Below are 24,804 nucleotides of genomic sequence, written 5' to 3'. Positions count from 1 at the left end.
ATCCGCATGTGTGGTTCCCACCATGAAGCATGGAGGAGGAGGAGGTGTGATGGCGTCGGGGTGCTTTGCTGGTGACACTGTTTGTGATTTATTTAGAATTCAAGACACACTTAACCAGCATGGCTACCACATCATTCTGCAGCAATACGCCATACCATCTGGTTTCCGCTTAGTGGGACTATGGTTTGTTTTTCAACAGGCCAATGACTCAACACACCTCCAGACTGTGTAAGAGCTATTTGACCAAGAATGAGAGTGATGGAGTACTGCATCAGATGACTTGGCCTCCACAATCGCCTGACCTCAACCCAATTGAGATGCTTTGGGATGAGTTGGACCGCAGAGTGAAGGAAAAGCAATCAACAAGTGCTAAGCATATGTGGTAACTCCTTCAAGACTGTTGGAAAAGCATTAAGCTGGCTGAGAGAATGCCAAAAGTGTGCCAAGCTGTCATCAAGGCAAAGGGTGGCTACTTGGAATAATCTCAAATATTCTGATTTGTTTAACACTTTTTTGGTTACTACATGATTCCATATGGGTTATTTCATAGTTTTGATGTCTTCACTATTATTCTACAATGTAGAAAATAGTAAAAACTAAAGAAAAACCCTTGAATGAGTAGGTGTGTCCAAACCTTTGACTGGTACTGTATGTAAATTGTAAAGCCTTTTGTCTGTAATGTCTTTTTCGTTATGTTTCGGACCCCAGTAAGACTAGCTGTCGCCATTGGCGTCGACTCATGGGGATCCTAATAATCAAATCGGATGACAAAGACCGCCTTCAGAGAGCCAGGCAAGAGGGCACACAGGCACACAGGCACACACACCTCTGTTTCTTAGGGTGCCTGAACACATCCCTACATTTCCCTGGCTCTACTTGTCAGTGTCTCTATCTCCTTTGTCTATGCAGTGATCAGTGTATGATAATGAAGTTGTGGACAGTCACTGTTCTGTTTTATATGAATGAACATGAGTCAAGTGAAAATCTTTCTGTAAAGAGGGTCATCTTATATCTTGTGTCTTATAAATCCTTTTTAGGAAGGACCAGAACCTGCTGTCCCCGGTTAACTGCTGGTACCTGTTGCTGAACCAGGTGAGGAGGGAGAGCAAGGACCATGCCACCCTCAGTGACATCTACCTGAACAACGTCATCATGCGCTTCATGCAGATCAGCGAGGACTCCACACGCCTGCTCAAGAAGGTGAGATCTGTAATGTAGTTTGTACTCTGACCTTTGACCTGGCTAGATGCGATCACAGAGGTTAGAGGTCAGACGAGGTGAGATCCCAGTGATCTCACGTAAGGAAGTGCAACTGATTAGGGACAGGAGTTGTTCCTTACCACTTGTCTTTAATTGATCATGGAGCTCTCCGGTACCCCATTATGTTGGATAAATCCTGGGCTCGTTCACATAGTCAGGACAAAACTGGTCCCTGCTGCTAATTATACATTTATCAATCTACAGCCTTAGATACACTGGACTGCTCTCAGAGATTTGATGTATGGTTGGGTGTATCAGTGGACTATTATGTTTCAAGTTGTGTCTGATGACATCTTGATGGCAGCTCAGTTGCTGGGTTGTGTACAGAGGACCCTCCTCATCCCGCACTGCCCTGATCATAAGCAGAAACGGCCTACCTAACCCTCCTATCTGAGGTCTGACCTCATGACAGAAACCCTGCTACTAATGTTGCTGCCGCCTGTTTCACTCCTGCCACAAAGAGGACAACTCCCTACCAGATTATGAGCTCTCCTATGCACCAGGAGTCACATGAACCAACCACAGCCCTGAAAATGACAAACCAGGGCCTGTTTCAATGGGGTGCTTTGTATCAAATGTTTCCTATTTCTTTCTCTTTCGCTGAGGGGTCTTTAAATCTGTCTGCTAGATCACGACTAAAAGAGAGGGATCTTTAAATCTGTCTGCTAGATCACGACTAAAAGAGAGGGATCTTTAAATCTGTCTGCTAGATCACGACTAAAAGAGAGGTGTCTTTAAATCTGTCTGCTAGATCACGACTAAAAGAGAGGCGTCTTTAAATCTGTCTGCTAGATCACGACTAAAAGAGAGGTGTCTTTAAATCTGTCTGCTAGATCAAGACTAAACAAAAGGGGTATTTTATTTATGGTTGAAGTCATTATCGTCTCAGTGATTTAAACTGGTTGGTACAGAGGACTGGTCTACACACTAACAACACCCAGACAGACAGTGTTTTGTCAGTTGTTTCTTTCTCCCCCCACTCAACCCACATAACGGATGTTTAAAATGATAGTCCACTAAACTCATCAATGTGTTCCCCTCCTGCAATGCAATCAAAGCAATTATACTGTATGTATACATTTTTGGATATTTAAATCAAGACTATACTGTACTTCATTCTGTTAGTTGGTACCTGAGAAGCATTGATAAGAGTGAAAATATAATGTATGAGGTTTAGTTCATAGCATCCCTCATATGAAGACGTTTGCATTCAGACATTACACACAGTGCATGAGGGGAGAAATTATTATCCCTCCTTATTGCTCCACCAATTATAATTGTTGGTTGACCTTGAACACAACAGGCAACGACTGCTTGAACACAACAGGCAACGTCTGCTTGAACACAACAGGCAACGTCTGCTTGAACACAACAGGCAACGAGTGCTTGAACACAACAGGCAACGAGTGCTTGAACACAACAGGCAACGAGTGCTTGAACACAACAGGCAACGAGTGCTTGAACACACAGGCAACGACTGCTTGAACACAACATGCAACGACTGCTTGAACACAACAGGCAACGACTGCTTGAACACAACAGGCAACGACTGCTTGAACACAACAGGCAACGACTGCTTGAACACAACAGGCAATGACCTGCAGTCACCAGACACCGTTAGGTCTTCAGTGTTTGTGACTGTGTTTCGTGCATGTGTGTGTTTGTGTCTCCCCTCTGGCTCGTATAGTGATGTTTGGCAGCCAGGGGCCAAACCAATCGGAATCCTCCTGGTGGGTGGGGGGGAGAAAGAGTCTGTAACAGGGGAGCAGAGACACCCCTGCCCTCTAATCAGTGAGTCCGTGTCTTTGATCTCTCCATTAACGAGAGACAAACACCGGGGGACGCCCCTCACTTACAACACAGTTACTACAGCTCCTCTTCTTTTAACACGAGAGGGCTGCTGTTTTGTCATCCTGGCATCAAAGACTAGTGTTTTTATATTTTCAAATTCCAAAGTTTTTTACCTTTTTATGTTATGAGGTGTAGCTGTATAGAACCTTAAATGAAATATCCTAACAGTTGACCATTGGCTTGTGTTCATGTTATGTTTATTTATGAATAGTACTGTGCACAAGAAAGTCGCAGCTTACCTCGATTTGTCTTTGTTCGAAGGAGAAACCTCTAAATACAAGTTTTGTCACTCAGTCCATTCATGGTCGGGCAGGTCTTATCACATGTATTCTCTTTTCATTATTCATACAACTCTCTTTTTGTTTTACTTAGTCAGTCCTCTTTTATTTATGGAAGTCCCATTCTGGTGGAACTACAAGGTGAATTTCTCCCAAGGCTTGAAAGCCTCATATGTATGGAGGGAGGAGAAAGGAAGGTATAAGTTTGTCAAGTTACTCCATTGCACACTCCTCCATTCATTCACTACAGAGGTAGGGACGAAGGGTGAGGGAAACACAAAACTGCACCAGGTACCACTAAATTGCTCTTGGCATTTGATCAAGCGCAGTGTAAAGTGTTTTAACACTTCATTAGGATTAGAGCTTGACAATTTACTGATTTACTACCCGGCTTGGTCCATTACTAGACTAACTCCAATGACTGTTTCTGTATAGTATATGAGCCAATATGATTTGTGTAGCCTCTCACTCGAGTCCCAGTGTGTTTCTTCTGCCATATGGAGCAGCCACCAGAAATTGACTCCAGGGTTATGTACAGTCCCTCTCTGGGGCCTAATTAATGTTGGAGGCAACATGAAACCCATCACCCCTGGGGGGTGCTCAGTGGATTCTTGCCTCTTCTTGTCTCACTCAGATGTGGTTAGCATCACTCATAAACAGTGCACTTAAAAGGGGAAGCCCATTTGTGTTAGTCCTTTAATAAATGATCCGTGTTGGAAAAACCCTAGTTGACATTCCCCTTTAAATAATAGAAGACCTTTAAAGGTAATCATAACATTGTGTGTGTATATATATACAGTACCAGTCAAAAGTTCGGACACACCTACTCATTCAAGGGTTTTTCTTAATTTATGCTATTTTCTACATTGTAGAATAATAGTGAAGACATCAACTATGAAATAACACATATAGAATCATATAGTAACCAAAAAAAGTGTGTAATACATCAATATATATTTTATATTTGAGATTCTTCGAAGTAGCCACCATTTGCCTTGATGACAGCTTTGCACACTCTTGGCATTCTCTCAACCAGCTTTATGAGGTAGTCATCTGGAATGCATTTCAATTAACAGGTGTGCCTTGTTCAATGTGAATTTGTGGAATATCTTTCCTTAATGCACTCGAATTTGAGATTTTTGTTTCCAACCACCGTGTCTTTGTGAGGCGCAGAGTAGGTGAAGGGATGATCTCAGCATGTGTGGTTCCCACCGTGAAGCATGGAGGAGGAGGAGGTGTGATGGTGTGGGGGTGCTTTGCTGGTGACACTGTCAGTGTTTCATTTAGATTTCAAGGCACGCTTAACCAGCATGGCTACCGCAGCATTCTGCAGCGATACGCCATCCCATCTGGTTTGCGCTTAGTGGGACTATCATCGTTTTTCAACAGAACAATGACCTAACACACCTCCAGGCTGTGTAAGGGCTATTTGACCAAGAAGGAGAGTGATGGAGTGCTGCATCAGAGTTGGACCGCAGAGTGAAGGAAAAGCAGCCAACAAGTGCTCAGCATATGTGGGAACTCAAAGACTGTTGGAAAAGCATTCCAGGCGAAGCTGGTTGAGACAATGCCAAGAGGGTGCAAAGCTGTCATCAAAGCAAAGGGTGGCTACTTTGAAGAATCAAAAATATATTTTGCTTTGTTTAAAACTTGTTTGGTTCCATATGTGTTATTTCAATATTTTGATGTCTACAATATTATTCTACAATGTTGAAAATAAAGGAAAAACCCTTGATCGAGTAGGTGTGTTTGGGGTCACTTAGAAATGGCCTTGTTTTTGAAAGAAAAGCATTTTTTTTGTCCATTAAAATAGCATCAAATTGATCAGAAACACAGTGTAGACATTGTTAATGTTGTAAATGACTATTGTATCTGGAAACGGCTGATTTTAAAGATTAAAAAAGCAATAAAACTGGCCTTCTTTAGACTAGTTGAGTATCTGGAGCATCAGCATTTGTGGGTTCGATTACAGGCTCAAAATGGCCAGAAACAAAGACCTGTCTTCTGAAACTCGTCAGTCAATTCTTGTTCTAAGAAATTAAGGCTTTTCCGTGTGAGAAGAATGTTCTTTGTTTCTGGCCATTTTGAGCCTGTAATAGAACCCACAAATCTCCAGATACTCAACTAGTCTAAAGAAGGCCAGTTTTATTGCTTCTTTAATCAGAACAACAGTTTTCAGCTGTGCTAACATAATTGCAAAAGAGTTTTGCATTGGAACACAGGAGTGATTGTTGCTCATAATGGGCCTCTGTACACCTATCTAGATATTCCATAAAAAATCTGCCGTTTCCAGCTTCAATAGTTATTTACAACATTAACAATGTCTACACTGTATTTCTGATCAAGTTGATGTTATTTTAATGGACAAAACATTTGCTTTTCTTTCAAAAAGAAGAATTTAACCCCAAACTTTTTGACCCCAAACTTTTGAACTGTTGTGTGTGTATTTTTTTTTTTTGCAGCCTGCTTCACACATTTTGAGCAACAGTCCATAATTTACCTGGCCCAAAACTCAGTGCCACAACCAGCTTATAGATTCTGCTCTTCATTCTCTGTATGTGAGAGCACCTGAACTTCTGCTTAGGTGACTTAGCTCTATTTATACATGGCTAAATCTATTTGTCCGGTGGCTGTCTGTGTGGTAATATGTAAGTAAAAGAGAGAACTGGCTGAGGAGGTGTAGGGCCAGTGCCAGGACAGGTGTATGCTGGACTGGGTCAGCCAGAGGAGACTGATTGATTGATTTACTTAATTACGCATGCATGCACAAACACACACAACGGGGGCTAATCCTCTATGGTTTACGTCCACATGTCTGGGCTGGACACCACCTCTTCCACCAGTCAGTCAGCAGGACTTACAGTAGAGCAGAGCTCTCTTTGTGATGGACCTGTGGTTGTTTGTGCCCTGACTTCCTCCTTCAAACAATCATAGATGCTCTAACTAAGAGTTTCACTGTTGGTGCTCTAGCCAACTCCCCTGCTATGCTGTGTTTGTCATCCCAAACATGTATGGCATGACAACAAGAGCGTAGAGGTGTTGGCTAAAGCATATTATTCAGATATGGCGGCTAGGCTAGAGAGTCCCGACTCCAACCCATGACGTTCCATTGGAGTGTTGTTGACTGTGTCTGCAGTGGCTCACTCTAACATGGGTGTTTGTGGCAACTAGAATGTGTGCAGATCCACCTGGATCAGGGAGGTTGGTGACCTCAGCAGAGACACTTCCTCATCGGTTATGGCGTCATGCCCATACAGGAAACCACAGTTGTGGTGGGATAGATCATGTTTCACAGCCCTCTGAGGGCTGGGAAAGGCCTCCACAATGAGTTAGGGGCCAAATAATAGGGTTTGTGTGAGACTGTGTGGAAAACTGTGTGCTAATGGCCGGGTAATTGGATATCCATGTGCCTTATCACATATTATACAACAGGTGGGTCTAATCCTGAATGCTGGTTGGTTAGAACCGCATTCCAGCCGGTGTCTATTCCGCATCTGGTCCGCACGCTGCCAGTTTGAGACCCCTGCTTTACCTCTGCATCAATCAAATAACTGTTATTTCCCCGTAGGGAGAATCTCAGAAATATTAATTGTGGGCTCATGTCTGATGGCAGATTTTATTAATTAATTTGAGATCTCTCTCACGCCATGCAGACAGACGGCTCTGTGGGCAACTCTCTCTTTTTGATGACCTCATTACCAGGTCTCAGTGTTCTACTCTATTCCCAACTCTGTATACTTGTTTGTTCCATGTGACAGTGTATAATAAATATGTGACTGTACTGCAAAGATGATAGATGTCTCTCACTGAACACGTTCTTTCTCTCTTTTTCAGAGTAAGGAGATAACGTTTCAGCTTCAGGAAGACTTGATGAAGGTCCTCAACGAGCTTTACACTGTAAGTTTGAATGTGTCATTTAATTGACTGTTTCCTGACTTACTATATCACCACAGTTGGGGCAAGGAGACAGATCTCTCACAGGATGTATAAATCTGAAGCATCCGTTTCGAACTTCTTCTCACCACCAATTATGTCCAGTGTCTGGAAGTGGGAGAAGATGGAGCTAGATGAAACATGGCTGACATTCTGCTAAGTTTTCTGTTCCCAAATCTACAATCTGTTACGAACAGAGTGGACTAAGTTTTGTTGACTTGACCATTTCTCGTTTCTCAAAACTGCATTGTTTAAAAGGAATGCAAGGGCGAATTGAGTTATTGCACAAGTGCACTTCACAGATTTGGCGTTCCCTAACGGAAATAAAGTGCATTCGGAAAGTATTCAGACCCCTTCCCTTTTTCCACATTTTGTTACGTTACAGCCTCATTCTAAAATATATCAAATAATTTTTTCCCTCATCGATATACACACAATACCCCATAATGACAAAGCAAAAACTGTTTTTTCGATGTTTTTTTGCTAATGTATTAAAAATAAAAAAACATCCCTTATTTACGTAAGTATTCAGACACCTTGCTATGAGACCTGAAATTGAGCTTTGGGGAAGTGTACCAAAAAATGTCTGCAGCATTGAAGGTCCCCAAGAACACCGTGGCCTCCATCAATCATAAATGGAAGATATTTGAAACCACTGAGACTCTTCCTAGAGTTGAACGCACCGGCCAAACTGCACAATTGAGGGAAAAGGGCCTTGGTCAGGGAGGTGACCAAGAACCCGATGGTCACTTTGACAGAGCTCCAGAGTTCCTCTGTGGAAATGGGAAGGACAACTATCTCTGCAAGCACTCCACCAATCAGGCCTTTATGGTAGAGTAGCCAGATGGAAGCCACTCCTCAGTAAAAGCACCTCAGACTGGGGTGAAGGTTCACCTTCCAACAGGACAACGACCCTAAGCACACAGCCATTCAACGCAGGAGTGTCTGCGGAACAAGTTTCTGAATGTCCTTGAGAGGCCCGGCCTTGAACCCGATCGAACACCCCTGGAGAGGCCTGAAAATAGCTGTGCAGCGATGCTCCCCATCCAACTTGACATTAGCTTGAGAGGATCTGAAGAGAAGAATGAGAGAAACTCCCCAAATACAGGTGTGCCAAGCTTGTAGTACCCAAGAAAACTCGAGGCTGTAATCGTTGTCAAAGGTGCTTCAACAAAGTACTGAGTAAAAGGGTCTGAATACTTTTTTATATTTTTTATTTATAATACATTTTACCCCCTTTTCTCCCCAATTTCGTGGTATTCAATTGATAGTAATTACTATCTTGTCTCATCACTACAACTCCCATACGGGCTCGGGAGAGACGAAGGTCAAAAGCCATGCGTCCTCCGAAACACAACCCAACCAAGCCGCACTGCTTCTTAACACAGCGCGCATCCAACCCGGAAGCCAGCCGCACCAATGTGTCGGAGGAAACAGCGTGCACCTGGCTACCTTGGCTAGCGCGCACTGCGCCCGGCCCGCCACAGGAGTTGCTGGTGCGCGATGAGACAAGGATATCCCTACTGGCCAAACCCTCCCTAACCCGGACGACGCTAGGCCAATTGTGGACCTCCCGGTCGCGGCCGGCTGCGACAGAGCCTGGGCGCGAACCCCCCCTGTTAAAAGTCTCGCTATTGTTACTTTACTGTTGCTCTTTAATTACTTGTTACTTTTATTCCTTTTTCTTATCGTATTTTTTTTTAACTGCATTGTTGGTTAGGGGCTCGTAAGTAAGCATTTCACTGTAAGGTCTACACATGTTGTACTCGGCACATGTGACTAATAACATTTGATTTGATGCTTAATTTGTTAACAACACCGGTGGTGTATCTTGGGTATGACTGTAATCAGGTCACATGTTAGGAACAACTCTCAGCCTTAAATCTTGAGTAGGGCACTAAGAAAGGGCTCCCAGACCAGTGTCTACCTGGTCATGCCTTAAAGTAGCTGCAGGCTTCAATGTTGATCTGCTTTGCCTGCCATCTGTGGAGGATAGGCTGGTCCCAGAACAGTTTGTGCGGTCTTGCCTACGCCTATGGTCATTGTCACAAACGTTTCTGACCTTGGGGGAGGGCAGGGCGCTTAAACGACTGATCAATATTTAATTCAGCAGCATTATTGCTGCTTTCAGGCCTGTTATAGGGGCTGCAGAGATTCAAGTCCCCCAAGTGGCCATTGTTACCCTAATGACATGCTAATACGTCCATGTAGAAGGGTATGGCTTGTGTGGTCTACATGGCCTTGGTATCTTCCCTCTCGCATAACCTACTCACATATATTGTATGACGCGTAGTTTATGTACTTTCCCATTCATCTGGTGGCAATACTATCTGAATGTGTGGCTCATTCTCAACCAGCCGACCACAGCCCTCCACGTCAGGTCAATAACATCAAATGAACTTAATCACTCTGCACTGGTGATTGTAAGTGGTCAGGCACAATTCCAATAATCGATTCCGATGTGTAACCACAAAACAGATATCATTCTATGATTACAGCATTGATTGTTATGGTAAAACACAAGGAAAAGATGGAGAACAGTTACTCTGTTGTCCCAGGAGACATTCAGCAGGGGTACAACTTCCCTGTAGCGGAATGAAGATTATGTTGTGTTCTACTTACAATCATCCATGACACGTGTAACGGCCACAGCTCAAAGTGTGTTAGTCCCTCTTGCTGCGGCTCAATTTGACCTGATTTACCCCTTGGTGCAGAAAAACACACACACACACACACACACACTCAGTAGGCGATTGCATCACACAGCCACAGGGGCCTGTGTGGCCAGGGCCTGTGAAATAACAGGTCTGGTCCCAGTCCTTCTAAATCTGTCCCTCTAAAAGAAGCAGGGGAGAGTCAAAGTCAACACACCAGTTGTGCTCCAGACCAGTAAGTGAGGAGTATGGCTGCGGTTGGTCGCCCCTCTCTGGCACTCTCCACTGGTCCCTATTACGTGGCACTGGCCACCAGCACAAAATGTACAGGGCGAAGTCTGTTGTTCCACCCATTACCAAAATATATTTTTTGGGGTGGAAAGGAGATGTTTAGGTTTTAAACATCGTCTGTATTTTAATTCCGATTTGAGGTTATAATGTATACCGGCCAGTGGGACTGTAATTTACTCTACGCAGAGTCTGTTCATTCTGTTATGCCGCATGATCTCTTTTTATTTTTTCCATCTGCTTCGGAGTGACTATCTTCAGTGGCTTGGCAGGGGAGGGCAATAGTTCTGTTTGTGCCATCTTGCCAACTCCATTGCTACTGTATCATTGTCTGTTGGCAAGACGGCACAAATACATCTGGGACTCGGCTCTAGGGCTGGCCTGCCACCACAGGGGAAAGGGTGCTGGTTCTCTCCGACCCAGCGGGCCACAGTGACAGCCAGGCTAAGGCCTCTCCCCAGCTAAGGCCTCTCCCGCTGTCCACACTGTTCATGACCTCTAAAGATCCTGAAAGAGAGAAATGTGTGTTTGTCAAAGTTCAGAGATCTTATAGCTTTTGGGTGGTTTAACAAGCTAGCTGATTGAGACAGGAGGAAAGCAATTTTTACAAAAACTTTACTAGAGCGAGTAGGTTAGTTGTGACCAGGGCTCGAAAACAATATATAACAATCCATTGGTAGCACTGGTGCTCCCAACTTTAAAAAAGTTAGGAGCACCACGGAATTTAGGAGCCCCAGAAAATAAGATTGTTTTAATTGATCGAGAGTCTATATTGGCCCTATATATGAATTCTAGCTAATCACATGTTGTGCCCTAGAACCTAATATGTAACACTGTAAATACATTCCATTATTATAATAGCTAAAATGTTGATCAGAATACATAGTCATTTTTGGAATATCTGGTTTCTACCTTGTGTAAAAGCACTATTTTCCTACTGAGAAAATGGTACATTATCTCTTAAAAAATGTCAGGATCGTGATGATAACATGCAAGATATCTGTCATTCATTCATTGCTATGATCATTGATCTCCTGAAGAAGAAACCATCACTTTTCCTTTCTTTCTGTGCCCCCAAATATTTGGATATACTGGTGAAGTTACCAGGTTGTCAGCTAGCTAGCCAATGAGGTAACAACAAAGTGTAAACAAATGCTTAACGACGTCGACACGCGAGTAGTTTTTGAACGGCTCATGGCATGGTTTATGAATGTAAAATGCAGTCCTGGCTATTAGCTATAGGAAGATAACATTGTTGCGCCAGTAGTATGGGTCAGATATTTTGACCTGGTTGGGCTAGAAGCCATCTGGTTTCACTGTAGTAATAATGGTGCAACCATGACGCTAACACATTTTCACTTCCTCGTTTCTCTAGGGTACTCAGAAACAACAGTGCAGAGAAGCTTTGTCAAAAATTATAATATGTCTGATTATTTTTTTGTTTGTTGAATGTATCGTCGCACGGTGCTCTCAAAATACAACTTTTGGTTGCACAGATTCATATTTGGTCGCACTTTAGAGCCCTGGTCGTGATTCCCGTTGGTGGTAATTGTTAGTCTCATTGAGTCCCTGCCTTAATTTCTGTCAGCCTTCCATTCCAATCAAAGAGCCATTATGATGTGTTAAAAATAGTCTCTTGAACTCATGTCATGGCCCTTGAAGAAATCGGGGTTTACTTGAGCAGCAGTTGTACCTGGCTATTCATGAGTCACTCCCTAATGTTTTCTACAGTCATTTGAGTGTGAGTAATAGTAATAGCTCCCTCCTGTTTGGATAACAATGAGTCAAACAAAAGGAAGTAGCTTTAATCAGCGGGTTACTGTGGAGGTAATGCTTCCCACTATGCCTCCTCGATTATGGTTCTGACGTATTGACATGGGGAGCATAACCACTTAAAATGTAGTGTATCACCAGATCTGAGTAAATACTATTTGAAATCTTTCAAATACTTTGAGCTTTAGCCTGCCTGGAGTGCCAGGTGGGCGGGGCTTACACTTTACAGACTGTTCTATTGATTCTCTTGGCATGCTCAATCATGCACAGCTATAGTATTTGAACCCAGGTCTGCATATCACTTCATGCCAAGCCATATTTGGTGTCTTTTGAAACTCCTGGCCTGAGGTTTCATTGCTTTCCACTTCAAAGGGGAGAGAACAGGGCTGTGTAAGTGGTTTAGTCTGTCAGTCTGTCACCATCTGATCTGATGTGGGCCCTGCCTGCTGGCACCCCTCTGACGGCACTCTGCTTTGGGCTACAGCAGCCAGGGATGATTGGATGTCTGTGGGTGGATTGAAGTCCCTCGGTGCCCCATTACAGAGCTATAGCATTTCCTACACAACTCGGATGGAGTGGTAATTCCAGCAAACTGCTAAGTGTAGATGTAATTCTCTGTAGGTGGAATGTCAAACTCAGAGCAATATGGTAAATGGGAACAGCAGTGAATCGTGTTTGTTGAGGTTGTAAGAGCATCATGTAAAAAGAGAGGTAATCTGCCTATGATTTGTGGTGGTGTAGGAGAGTCCTATTGTGAAGTAGAGCTGGAGTGATCTGTGAAGAGTGGGTGGGTAGTAGATGAAAGCTTTGTTTGTTTCAAAGCAGCCTCTGACTCTTACTGTGAGGTTGATTGACTCTGACCTCTTCATCCAACCCCCAGGTGATGAAGACTTACCACATGTACCACACGGAGAGCATTAGTGCAGAGAGCAAGCTGAAGGAGGCGGAGAAGCAGGAGGAGAAGCAGATCGGCCGGGCCGAGCCCGTCTTCAGCTATCGCCTGGAAGACAAGCACCAGAGACGCAGCTCCGTCAAGAAGATTGAGAAGATGAAGGAAAAGGTACAGCACACTTATGCCTGATTTACACTATAGGGCCAAACCAAGCCAAGCAAAGCTGTACTGGGATGGCCTGCTTATGCCTCCATCATAGTTGGTGGAACTGTGCTAGAAAAGACTACGTGAAAAGGATCAGAGCCAGCACAGTATGGTTTGGGATGGCACGATGGTGTGAGAGAAGGGTATTGTGAAGGTCTTTACACTGGTAACGATGATAATGGTTGCTGAAGGGAAGGTTGGAATGTCTTATTAAACACAGTTAGGGGTGAATCTCAGCCAGCTGCAATTAGTCAAGCTCAGACTATTATAGCTTCTATTTCTATGGTGATGCTCTCCTCTACATGAATATATTTTCCATTTCTATGGCCCAAACCTTGAACTCAGGTTGACATCCAGGTGTCCCTGAAAGTGTTTATCATTTGTAACAGAAACAGACTTCTATTGGCCAGCCAGACTTCTACTGGCCACCCCTCTGGTGTGTGTGTGTGTGTGTGTGTGTGTGTGTGTGTGTGTGTGTGTGTGTGTGTGTGTGTGTGTGTGTGTGTGTGTGTGATGGAAACCACACTATGAACACTATCACTTGCAGCCAGATTGCTTTGTGTTATTCTCAGAAGGAACAGGCCTGTTTTATGTTAGAACTCTGTGACCAATTGTTTAATGGCCACAGGAACAGCATTTTCTCACAGGCTCTTCCTGGAATGCGTTGGGATTGGGGGAAGCGTTAAAATATGGAAGACCGTGTCAGTGGGTGAGTCAGTGTCTATTGGCTAGTGACTAACAGTCTGTGTCTGGCAGGCAGCTAGGGAGGAAGGAGGATGTCTGAATGAGCAGGGCTACCAGCTCCTGTTTGCCAATCATCCTGAGTTGTGTTGTGAGCGAGCCACCAGACTGTGTACATGCAGAAATGAAAGCATGCTCAGCTGTTCATAAAGGCATTTTTGCTAATTAATTTCTCTTTCTGTTTCTCTCTCTTTTTGTCTCGCTCTTTCTCTTCCTCTCTATTTGTCTCGCTCCCTCTCTCTCTCATTCATACCTATCTATCTCAGCGCCAGGCCAAGTACTCGGAGAACAAGCTGAAGTCAATCAAAGCACGGAACGAGTACCTGCTGACACTGGAGGCGACAAATTCCTCCGTCTTCAAGTACTACATCCACGACTTGTCTGACTTAATTGACGTAAGTAAACCGTTGGAAGAAACGTCCAGCTAAAGAATAGACTCCTTCATCTGTACTCTAAAACTGGGAATGTTTGGTTGACAGTGTGTTACCGAACAGTGTCTACTCCCTCTTCTCTCGTTAATAACCCCTAGGTTGCATCCACATTGGCACCCTATACCCTACATAGTGCACTTCTTTTGACCTGAGCCCTAAGGGCCCTTATCACAAGTAGTGAACTATAAAGGGCATAGGGTGCCATTTCGGACAGAACCCCAAAGATCTGAAGGAAATTATACACGGAGTGTACAAAATAGACCACAAGGTGTCGAAAGCACTCCACATGGATGCTGGCCCATGTTGACTCTAATGCTTCCCACATTTGTGCCAAGTTGGCTGGATGTCCTTTGGGTGGTGGACCATTCTTGATACACACAAGAAACTGTTGAGCATGAAAAACCCAGCAGCGTCTTTTATCTTGCCCATTCACGCTCTGAATGGCACACAAACAATGTCTCAATTGTCTCGGGGCTTAAAAATCCTCCTTTAACCCTTCTCCCCTTCATCTACACTGATTTGAAGTGGATTTAACAAGTGACATCAATAAGGGATCATAGCTTTCACCTGGATTCAGCTGGTCAGTCTGTCACGGAAAGAGCATAATGTTTTGTACACTCAGTGTATGTCTGCTGCAGAGAGACAAGCTGCCGGAGAGATTCTGCCACAAACGGAGAGCTGCTTCTCAGTCTAAGCCTCTCCTCACTCCAGACTTCAAATGAAGTTGTCTGCCACCCAATCAGTATTTTTTCAAAAATCCCATCTCACTGCTACAGAACATTGTATTACTCTTTTTTTCTATCCTCATAATGCTGAAGAAACCCTGCCTTTCAGCAGTATTTTCTGAGTCCCTTTTTGAGGTCTGAATTGTGGAAAGAAACTGATGAGTTTAGCAGCAGAGCAGAAATCTGAGCGATGGTGAGAGAGGACACACACCAGACAGACTGTGGGATGGAAATTACTGAAGGAAGAGAATTAAAAAGCCCAGGAGATTATTAGCTTTTGTGATCCGAGCTACTCTACTATTCTAGTCTCAATCCTCATATTATACACCATACTGCATGACTGACAGTACAGACAGAGAGTACAGACATACAGATAATACAGGGGCTTGTGAAAGTATTCACCCCCTTGGCATTTTTCCTATTTTGTTGCCTTACAAATAGATTTTTGGGGGGTTTGTATAATTTGATTTACACAACATGCCTACCACTTTGAAGATGCAAAATATTTTTTATTGTGAAACAAACAATAAGACAAAAGGCGTGCATAACTTTTCACCCCCCCAAAGTCAGTACTTTGTAGAGCCACCTTTTGCAGCAATTACAGCTGCAAGTCTCTTGGAGTTTGTCTCTATAAGCTTGACACATCTAGCCACTGGGATTTTTGCCCATTCTTCAAGGCAAAACTGCTCCTTCAAGTTGGATGGGTTCCGCTGGTGTACAGCAATCTTTAAGTCATACCACAGATTCTCAATTGGATTGAGGTCTGGGATTTAACTAGGCCATTCCAAGACATTTAAATGTTTCCCCTTAAACCACTCCAAGTGTTGCTTTAGCATTATGCTTATGGTCATTGTCCTGCTGGAAGGAGAACCTCTGTCCCAGTCTCAAATCTCTGGAAGACTGAAACAGGTTTCCCTCAAGAATTTCCCTTTATTTAGCGCCATCCATCATTCCTTCAATTCTGACCAGTTTTCCTGTCGATGGAAAAACATCCCCACAGCATGATGCTGCCACCACCATGCTTCACTGTGGGGATGGTATTCTCGGGGTGATGAGGGGTATTGGGTTTGCGCCAGACATAGTGTTTTCCTTGATGGTCAAAAAGCTCAATTTTAGTCTCATCTGACCAGAGTACCTTCTTCCATATGTTTGGGGAGTCTCCCACATGCCTTTTGGTGAACACTAAACGTGTTTGCTTATTTCTTTCTTTAAGCAATGGCCTTTTTCTGGACACTCTTCCGTAAAGCCCAGCTCTGTGGTCCTATGGACAGATACTCTAATCTCCGCTGTGGAGCTTTGCAGCGCCTTCAGGTTTATCTTTGGTCTCTTTGTTGCCTCTCTGATTAATGCCCTCCTTGCCTGGTCTGTGAGTTTTGGTGGGCGGCCCTCTCTTGGCAGGTTTATTGTCCTGTTTGGAGAGCTCCTTGGTCTTCATGGTGCTGATTGCTTGGTGGTGCCCCTTGCTTAGTGGTCTTTCAGACTCTGGGGCCTTTCAGAACAGGTGTATATATACTGAGATCATGTGACTGATCATGTGACACTTAGATTGCACACAAGTGGACATTATTTAACTAATTATGTGTTTTCTGAAGGTAATTGGTTGCACCAGATCTTCAAATTAGTTGATTCGGCTATTTCATACACACCCGTTGCTGACAGGTGTATGAAATCGATCACACAGCCATGCAATCTCCTTAGACAAACATTGGCCATACAATGTCCTTACTGAAGAGCTCAGTGACTTTCAACATGGCATCGTCATAGAATGCCACCTTTCTAACAAGTCAGTTGGTCAAATGTATGCCTGCTAGAGCTGCCCCAGTCAACAGGGTGTGTGCTCGATTATATACACCTATCAGCAACAGGTGTGGCTGAAATAGCCAAATATACTAATCTGGAAATGTATTAAATATTTAAAAAACAATACCTTATTTACATAAGTATTCAAACCCTTTGCTATGAGACTCGCATCCTGTTTCCATTGATCATCCTTGATGTTCCTGCAACTTCATTGGAGTCCACCTGTGGTAAATTCAATTGGTTGAACATGATTTGGAAAGGCCCACATCTGTCTATATAAGGTCCCACAGTTGATAGTGCATGTCAGCGCAAAAACCAAGCCATGAGGTCAAAGGAATTTTCCATAGAGCGTAGAGACACAATTGTGATGAGGCACAGACCTGGGAAAGGGTACCAAAACATGTCTGCAGCATTGAAGGTCCCCAAGAATTTTAATTTTTTAATTTTTAATTTATTTCACCTTTATTTAACCAGGTAGGCAAGTTGAGAACAAGTTCTCATTTACAATTGCGACCTGGCCAAGATAAAGCAAAGCAGTTCGACACATACAACGACACAGTTACACATGGAGTAAAACAAACATACAGTCAATAATACAGTAGAAACAAGTCTATATACGATGTGAGCAAATGAGGTGAGGTAAGGGAGTTAAAGGCAAATAAAGGCCATGGTGACAAAGTAAATACAATATAGCAAGTAAAACACTGGAATGGTAGATTTGCAGTGGAAGAATGTGCAAAGTAGAAATAAAAATAATGGGGCGCAAAGGAGCTAAATAAATCAAATAAATACAGTAGGGAAAGAGGTAGTTGTTTGGGCTAAATTATAGGTGGGCTATGTACAGGTGCAGTAATCTGTGAGCTGCTCTGACAGCTGGTGCTTAAAGCTAGTGAGGGAGATAAGTTTCAGAGATTTTTGTAGTTCGTTCCAGTCATTGGCAGCAGAGAACTGGAAGGAGAGGCGGCCAGAGAAAGAATTGGTTTTGGGGGTGACCAGAGACATATACCTGCTGAAGCGCGTGCTACAGGTGGGTGATGCTATGGTGACCAGCGAGCTGAGATAAGGGGGGACTTTACCTAGCAGGGTCTTGTAGATGACATGGAGCCAGTGGCCTCCGTCATTCTTAAACGGAAGCAACTTTGAACCACCAAGACACTTCCTAGAGCTGGCTGCCCAAACAAACATTAATTGGGGGAGAAGGGCCTTGGTCAGGGAGGTGACCAAGAACCCAATGGTCACTCTGACAGACCTCCATAGTTCCTCTGTGGAGATGGGAGAACCTTCCAGAAGGACAAACATCTCTGCAGCACTCCACCAATCAAGCCTTTTGGTAGAGTGGCCAGACGGAAGCCACTCCTCAGTAAAAGGCAGGGCAGCCCCTTGGAGTTTGCCGAAAGGCACCTACTCTTACCATGAGAAACTAAATTCTCTAGTCTGATGAAACCAAGATTGAAGTCTTTGGCCTGAACGCCAAGCATCACGTCTTGAGGAAACCTGGCACCATCCCAACGGTGAATCACGGTGGTGGCAGCATCATGCTGTGGGGATCTTTTTCAGCAGCAGGGACTGGGAGACTAGTTTAGTCAGGATCGAGGGAAAGATAATCAGAGCAATGTACAGAGAGATCCTTGACGAAAACCTGCTCCAGAGCGATCAGGACCTTAGACTGGTGCGAAGGTTCACCGTCCAGCAGGACAACGACCCTAAGCACACAGCCAAGACAATGCAAGAGTAGCTTCGGGACAAGTCTCAATGTCCTCAAGTGGCCAAGCCAGAGCCCGATCTAATATATTTGGAGAGACCTGAAAATAGCTGTGCATTGACGTTCCCCATCCAACCTGACAGAGTTTGAGAGGATCTGCAAAGATCTGCAAAGTTTAAAAACTCCCCAAATACAGGTGTGTCAAGCTTGTAGCATCATACCCAGGAAGACTCGAGCCTGTAATCACTGCCAAAGGTGCTTCAGCAAAGTACTGAGTAAAGGGTCTGAATACTTATGTAAATGTGATATTCCATTTTTTTTTTGCATATTCCATTTTTTTTTGCAAGATTTTCAAAACAGTTTTTGCTTTGTCATTATGGGGTATTGTGTGTAGATTGATGATTTTTATTTGTTTTACACACTTTTTTTGGTTACTACATTATTCTATTTATGTTATTTCATAGTTTTGATGTCTTCTCTATTATTCTACAATGTAGAAAATGGTAAAAATCAAGGAAAACCCTTGAATGAGTAGGTGTGTCCAACCTTTTGACTGGTACTGTATATAAATATTTCAGTTTTTTAAATTTTCAAAGCAAATTGTTTTTGCTTTGTCATTATGGGTTATTTTGTGTAGATTGATAAGGGGGAAAAAACAATTTATCCATTTTAGAGCAAGGCTGTAAGCTAACAAAATGTGGAAAAAGTCGAGGGGTCTGAATACTTTCCGAATGAACTGTACATGCACACACACACACACACACACACATTATCACATCTTTAGCTTGAATGGGGTGTGGGAAAGACCCTGCCCCTTTAACCAATATTTGGGAATTGCTGATGTGTGTTGCAGGTCAGCCATCCCGTCTCTCATATCACCACTCTGTACTTTGTCTTCTGTTCTCTACTCTACCTACCAAGCAGATGGCTTTGTTTTCTCCTCCAGAACCCAGACCTATAAACGGGACATATTTATACACTAGCTACCTGGGATATTTTTTTTCACCCTTAAAAATAATGTACTGCACCATTTCTCCAGTGTTGCCAGGCCAACACGGGTGAACGCTCGGTACTTTTAGCGATTGTGTATTCCAGACAGACCGTGAGGAAGGGCCATTCTGGGTGCTAAAATGTGCACCTCTTCCCTCCCTCCTGCTCTCTAGCCTATGTAAATCACGAGGGTGTGTGTGTTCGTACCTGTGTGTGAGCTCCTGCGTGTTTTGCATGTGTGTTTGTGCGTACCAGTGTCCGTGGGTGTGTGAGTACACTTGTTTTAGTATGTTGTGCAATCTGTCATAAGAGTTGACAGTCAATTGTTAAAGAAATTATAGTTTATGAATTGGACAGATAACATCCAATGTAATGTGGACAAGCAAGGCGTTAGGTAGCCTGGCAGACAATACTGCTGTGTCTGGGTGTCTTCATCACCTCCAAGGCTGTCTGTGTGAACTCTCAGGCCCTGGCTTACCAAAGTCCTAGTTAATGAGATCCAGCATCAGATGTTGGGAACATTATTCAGGTTCTATAACTCCGGGCCAAGCCAGCAGTCAGAGAATGTATCAGACTACTCCGTTAATGGCCAATAATGTTCATGACTGCAGTGTGTCGAGAGACTAAGAGAGCAGACATTGTTGACCGTGTTGAAACCATTACAAAGTTGTTGGTTTTTCCATGAACGTATGTGTTTTTGCTGGAAAAGAAATGTCATGTTTTAGGACAATCTGCAGTTAGTTGTTTTACAAAAAAACCTTGTACCGTGGCTGGACTTGACATTTTAGAAGCTTCTCATCAGGTTGTCAGAAGTTACAGTAAACGGGGCACCCTGATCCAATACAGTCTCATCTTCCCCTCTACCAGTGCTGTGATCTGGGCTACCACGCCAGCCTGAACCGTGCCCTGAGGACCTACCTATCGGCTGAGTACAACCTGGAGACAAGTCGCCATGAGGGCCTAGACATCATCGAGAACGCCGTGGACAGTCTGGACCCCCGCAGCGACCGCCAGCGCTTCATGGAGTTGTACCCCACAGCCTTCTGCCCGCCCATCAAGTTCCAGTTCCAGCCCCACATGGGCGATGAGGTGAGACATTGAGACCCACAGGCTTGTTGTTCTTTGTGTCCATTTCTCCATCCATCTATCCACTCAGCCATTCATTCATTCATTCATCCATCCATTACTGTAGTGAACGCTAGTGCTGTTTGTCCTAATGGTTGAGGAGACCTCCGTTTTTTTAACAGAACCAATATGTTCACTCCTATATGCTGTATAGGGTGGTAGTGAGGATGATTTTAAGGTCTTGTACTAAATGAGCCCTGATTTTGGCAGCTTAATTGCACAGTTTTACTGTGTCTGTGCCGTCAGAGGAGATGTTTATAGGCTGAAGCCAATGGCAAGCACGTCTCATTTCTCAGCCTCAAGTGAAATGGAGCAGCGCAACACGCTGAATTAATTTGAGTCGTTGGCTCTGGGGTCTCTGATATCATGTCTGTTTACAAGCTATTGATCTGCGGCTGTCTGGATTCACATCTGGGTCAGTGACGTTTGTGGTGTAGTTTAAAACACATTTCTGATGTCTTTGCCATTTTAGGATAAGATTAAGTAACCCCCTGTCAGATTAAGTAACCCTCTGTCAGATTAAGTAACCCCCTGTCAGATTGTCAGATTAAGTAACCCCCTGTCAGATTAAGTAACCCCCTGTCAGATTAAGTAACCCCCTGTCAGATTAAGTAACCCCCTGTCAGATTGTCAGATTAAGTAACTCCCTGTCAGATTAAGTAACTCCCTGTCAGATTGTCAGATTAAGTAACCCCCTGTCAGATTAAGTAACCCCCTGTCAGATTAAGTAACCCCCTGTCAGATTAAGTAACTCCCTGTCAGATTAAGTAACTCCCTGTCAGATTAAGTAACTCCCTGTCAGATTAAGTAACTCCCTGTCAGATTAAGTAACTCCCTGTCAGATTAAGTAACCCCCTGTCAGATGGTGGTGACTTTCTGTTTAGTGATGATGTGTTTCCTCTTCCTGCCCAGGTGTGCCAGATCGCGATGCAGCCGCCGGTGAGCGGAGAGCTGATGTTGAGGTTCCAGCAACTACAGTCCCGCCTGGCCACTCTGAACATCGAGAACGAGGAGGTAAGAGGGAGCCTAACACTGCCATACCTTGGTCTTATTCAGTAGGGTATGCAACAGAAAAGTATTGCAATGAAAAATGCAAATGGATGTTTTTTTATTGGACCTGCTAGTCCTTAAATCCAGGTGGTCCCTCCCTGTTTCAGTCAGTTTTTTTCATTTGGATCCTAATGAACCCAACCCTGACTCGCTTGGGGAGCCAACCACACCAACCAACATCATCTGCTTGCATTTTGGTCCATTGTGGTCGCATGTTGGGAAGGAATTGAAATGTTGTATTAAAAGTTTACTTCAGTCAGAAGGTAGCCAAGGGGGGTTGATATCTTAACTCTTTCAGAAATCAAAGTTGGAATAGTTTCCATACAACAAAACTCTCCTACACTGCAGGCAGCCTTCAGAACCACTCAGAGAAGTCTTCTCCCTTGCTCCCAATGGTGGAAAAAAATCACTCTCTTTCACACACACACACACACACACACACACACACACACACACACAATCTCTTTTATTTGTACACTGTCCCACTTCTCTCGGTTTCGACATTGGAGGTGCATCCCTGGCTGTAACGTTTTAATCGGACTGGCTGGCATGCCTGAGTGCTTACTAAATAAAAAGCCAATGGGAAGGAAATCACACTGTCTGCTGCTGTGGTGTTAGGGAGTGCAGTCACGTCCATCAGTCTGGCTTCTTGTGTCTCTTGTTGTCTGACCTGCTTCTCCTTTCTCCCCTTCATCTCGTCTTGTCTCACACCAGAGCACACAGCCTTCTGCCTTTTATCTTGCGAAGAAATAATGACTTGGGAAAGAATGCTTGTAAATGTGAAGAGCGATTTCAGACCGGCTTGATTATACAACTAAAGAAAATGTATAGATCTGTTTTTTTGTCAGATGCATAATGTCTGCAAGATGTCTATCTTTTTGACCTCTTCACTGTATGTTTGTGGTGTGAGTGGTGTGTTTCAGAGAGTAGAGTACAAGGCTCAGACTATCCCCCACTGGGGGTATGATGTATTTCTGGATGGGAGTTGTTGTTGACACCTAAGCCCAGCTGGTGCTTTCACACTGCATGTGTGTAGTCAGTGCAGGCAGAACCAATCGGTGTGGAGGGTCAGGAAGAGCCATGGTGCTGCATGCCCTTGTCTGCCTGGATGAAATGGAGCTCCACATATGGATCAGGATGGGGAACCACTGCTCTGTGTCAAGTCCACAAGATGGCCTCTACATGGTGTCTCATTGAAAAGGCCTTTCCAGCAGCTGTCATTTGAAGACACTGAAGCAGAACTGTACACACACATTATTAGCTGTCAAATCCTTCCTCCTTCCCTGTTTCCTCAATTCCTCCCCAAGCTCTCCAATGCGCTTTGAGAGGAATTGAGGAAATGAGGAAGGAGGAGGCAAAGATTTGACGGACCAAGATCTACTCCAGCCAGGAAAAGTGAAAAGCTGGGATTTGTTGTGTTTTTCTCTGGTATCATAATCTGCAGCTGTTTCCTTGACAGCACGAGAGGATGAAGGAAAACATGGATGAATAATTTATTAGCATGAGAGTAGGAATTCTCTCATCCCCATTGGGCCCACTGTGACCCCCTGGTCTGGTTCGCCTGCCCTCCAAAGATGTATGAATCTACAGTGTATATATGCAGATATATTTGCAGAAATGGAGTATGTTCTGCTATGTTGGTTATCAACTCCCCTTGTTGGTTAAACCTCTACTTCTGAGGACAGTGTTGTGTTCATTACAATTCCTTTGCCATTCAATGTGGGTATTTCTCAGAGCTAGCTAATAATCTGGTGATTTTACATTTAAATTCCCTTCTCTTTAGACAGATACAGACAGCGTCTCTATCTCTCGCTAGATGTGTACCAAACGTCATAAATATTCTCAAGGCGTTTTGTACTAAACCCCGGCAATCCAATACGGTCTCCTTTGTAGGGAGCATGCGTTTTTGTTTTTCTACAGATAAACCTCAGGGTGTCGCATCAAAACATGGGAGATGTCTGCTCAGTGTTAGTTCAGTGTTGGCAGCCCTGATTCACTGATTGTGAGATTAGCTTGCTGCTCACCACAGGCCCTGAGGAATAGAAATCATGCTATTCCCCAGACAGGTTTATACTGGAGGTGACATGCTAGTTGTGAAGTCCCATGCTAGTTGTTAAGTCCCAAGTCCCAGCCCTCCTGATCTGATCCTGCTGGGCACCAGTGGGTAGATCTCAGTGAGCCTCTCCATCTGAAAGCCCTGCTGTAATTGAGCCTAGCAGTCAACACTGGTAACTAGTAGTCTGCTGAATGATGGAGGGACTTTCATGCATGGGTCCTCTCTATATTGTAATTCAAAAGGCACTTGCACATCTGCGCTATCTTTTTGCAGGTGCATGGTAACAGTTGAATAAGATGAGAAAAAGAAGAAACCCGCACACTGCTCTTTAATACGCTTTAGGTATCGGCCTCACGGCCTTTGTCAGAGCGCCTCTTCATGCTGTGATAGCTGGGCCCCTTGGCCTCCACTGTCCCACCCGGGAGAAGCTGGGAGAGTGGGGGCTCGCCTCTTATTCAGGGCCTTGTTAGGAAAGGTACTCCTATGCCCATGGCACAGAGATGATTGAACCCATGGGCTGGTCCTAAATAGTGCAACTCTGGACTCGTATTCAGTACCCGTATTCAGTACCCGTATTCACAAAGCCTCTAGGAAGACCCAGGTCTTTTGGTCCTATCAAAGCAGAATGTTGGGAAAGTAAGGGAAGTATTTTGAGCACCCTCATTCCACTCAGTATTATCACTCTTCATCTGAAACTACTAAAACTGTCAAATAACCCAGTTCCCTTAGTAATTGAAGGTAAAACTATAATAGTAATGTCAAATCAAATCAAATGTATTTATATAGCCCTTCGTACATCAGCTGATATCTCAAAGTGCTGTACAGAAACCCAGCCTAAAACCCCAAACAGAAAGCAATGCAGGTGTAGAAGCACGGTGGCTATGAAAAACTCCCTAGAAAGGCCAAAACCTAGGAAGAAACCTAGAGAGGAACCAGTCTATGTGGGGTGGCGAGTCCTCTTCTGGCTGTGCCGGGTGGAGATTATAACAGAACATGGCCAAGATGTTCAAATGTTCATAAATGACCAGCATGGTCGAATAATAATAAGGCA

At 44.0% G+C, this 24,804-nt stretch overlaps 1 protein-coding gene across 5 annotated transcripts in view; it reads left to right on the top strand.

The window, feature by feature from the left end:
* The window catches only part of LOC115134082 (SLIT-ROBO Rho GTPase-activating protein 1-like), a 234,473-nt gene that overhangs the window by 64,439 nt on the left and 145,230 nt on the right, over positions 1-24,804 (top strand). For all 5 annotated transcript variants that reach the window (XM_029667708.2, XM_029667707.2, XM_029667706.2 and 2 more), the window contains exons 3-8: positions 1,038-1,200; positions 7,224-7,286; positions 12,918-13,097; positions 14,141-14,269; positions 20,390-20,611; positions 21,560-21,661. In XM_029667708.2, coding sequence (XP_029523568.1) covers positions 1,038-1,200; positions 7,224-7,286; positions 12,918-13,097; positions 14,141-14,269; positions 20,390-20,611; positions 21,560-21,661 — 859 coding nt within the window. The remainder of the gene's footprint in view (positions 1-1,037; positions 1,201-7,223; positions 7,287-12,917; positions 13,098-14,140; positions 14,270-20,389; positions 20,612-21,559; positions 21,662-24,804) is intronic.

The sequence above is a fragment of the Oncorhynchus nerka genome, linkage group LG9a, assembly GCF_034236695.1.
Source record: "Oncorhynchus nerka isolate Pitt River linkage group LG9a, Oner_Uvic_2.0, whole genome shotgun sequence".
Taxonomy (NCBI): Eukaryota; Metazoa; Chordata; class Actinopteri; order Salmoniformes; family Salmonidae; genus Oncorhynchus; species Oncorhynchus nerka.
This window is presented reverse-complemented; position numbering and strand designations above follow the sequence as displayed.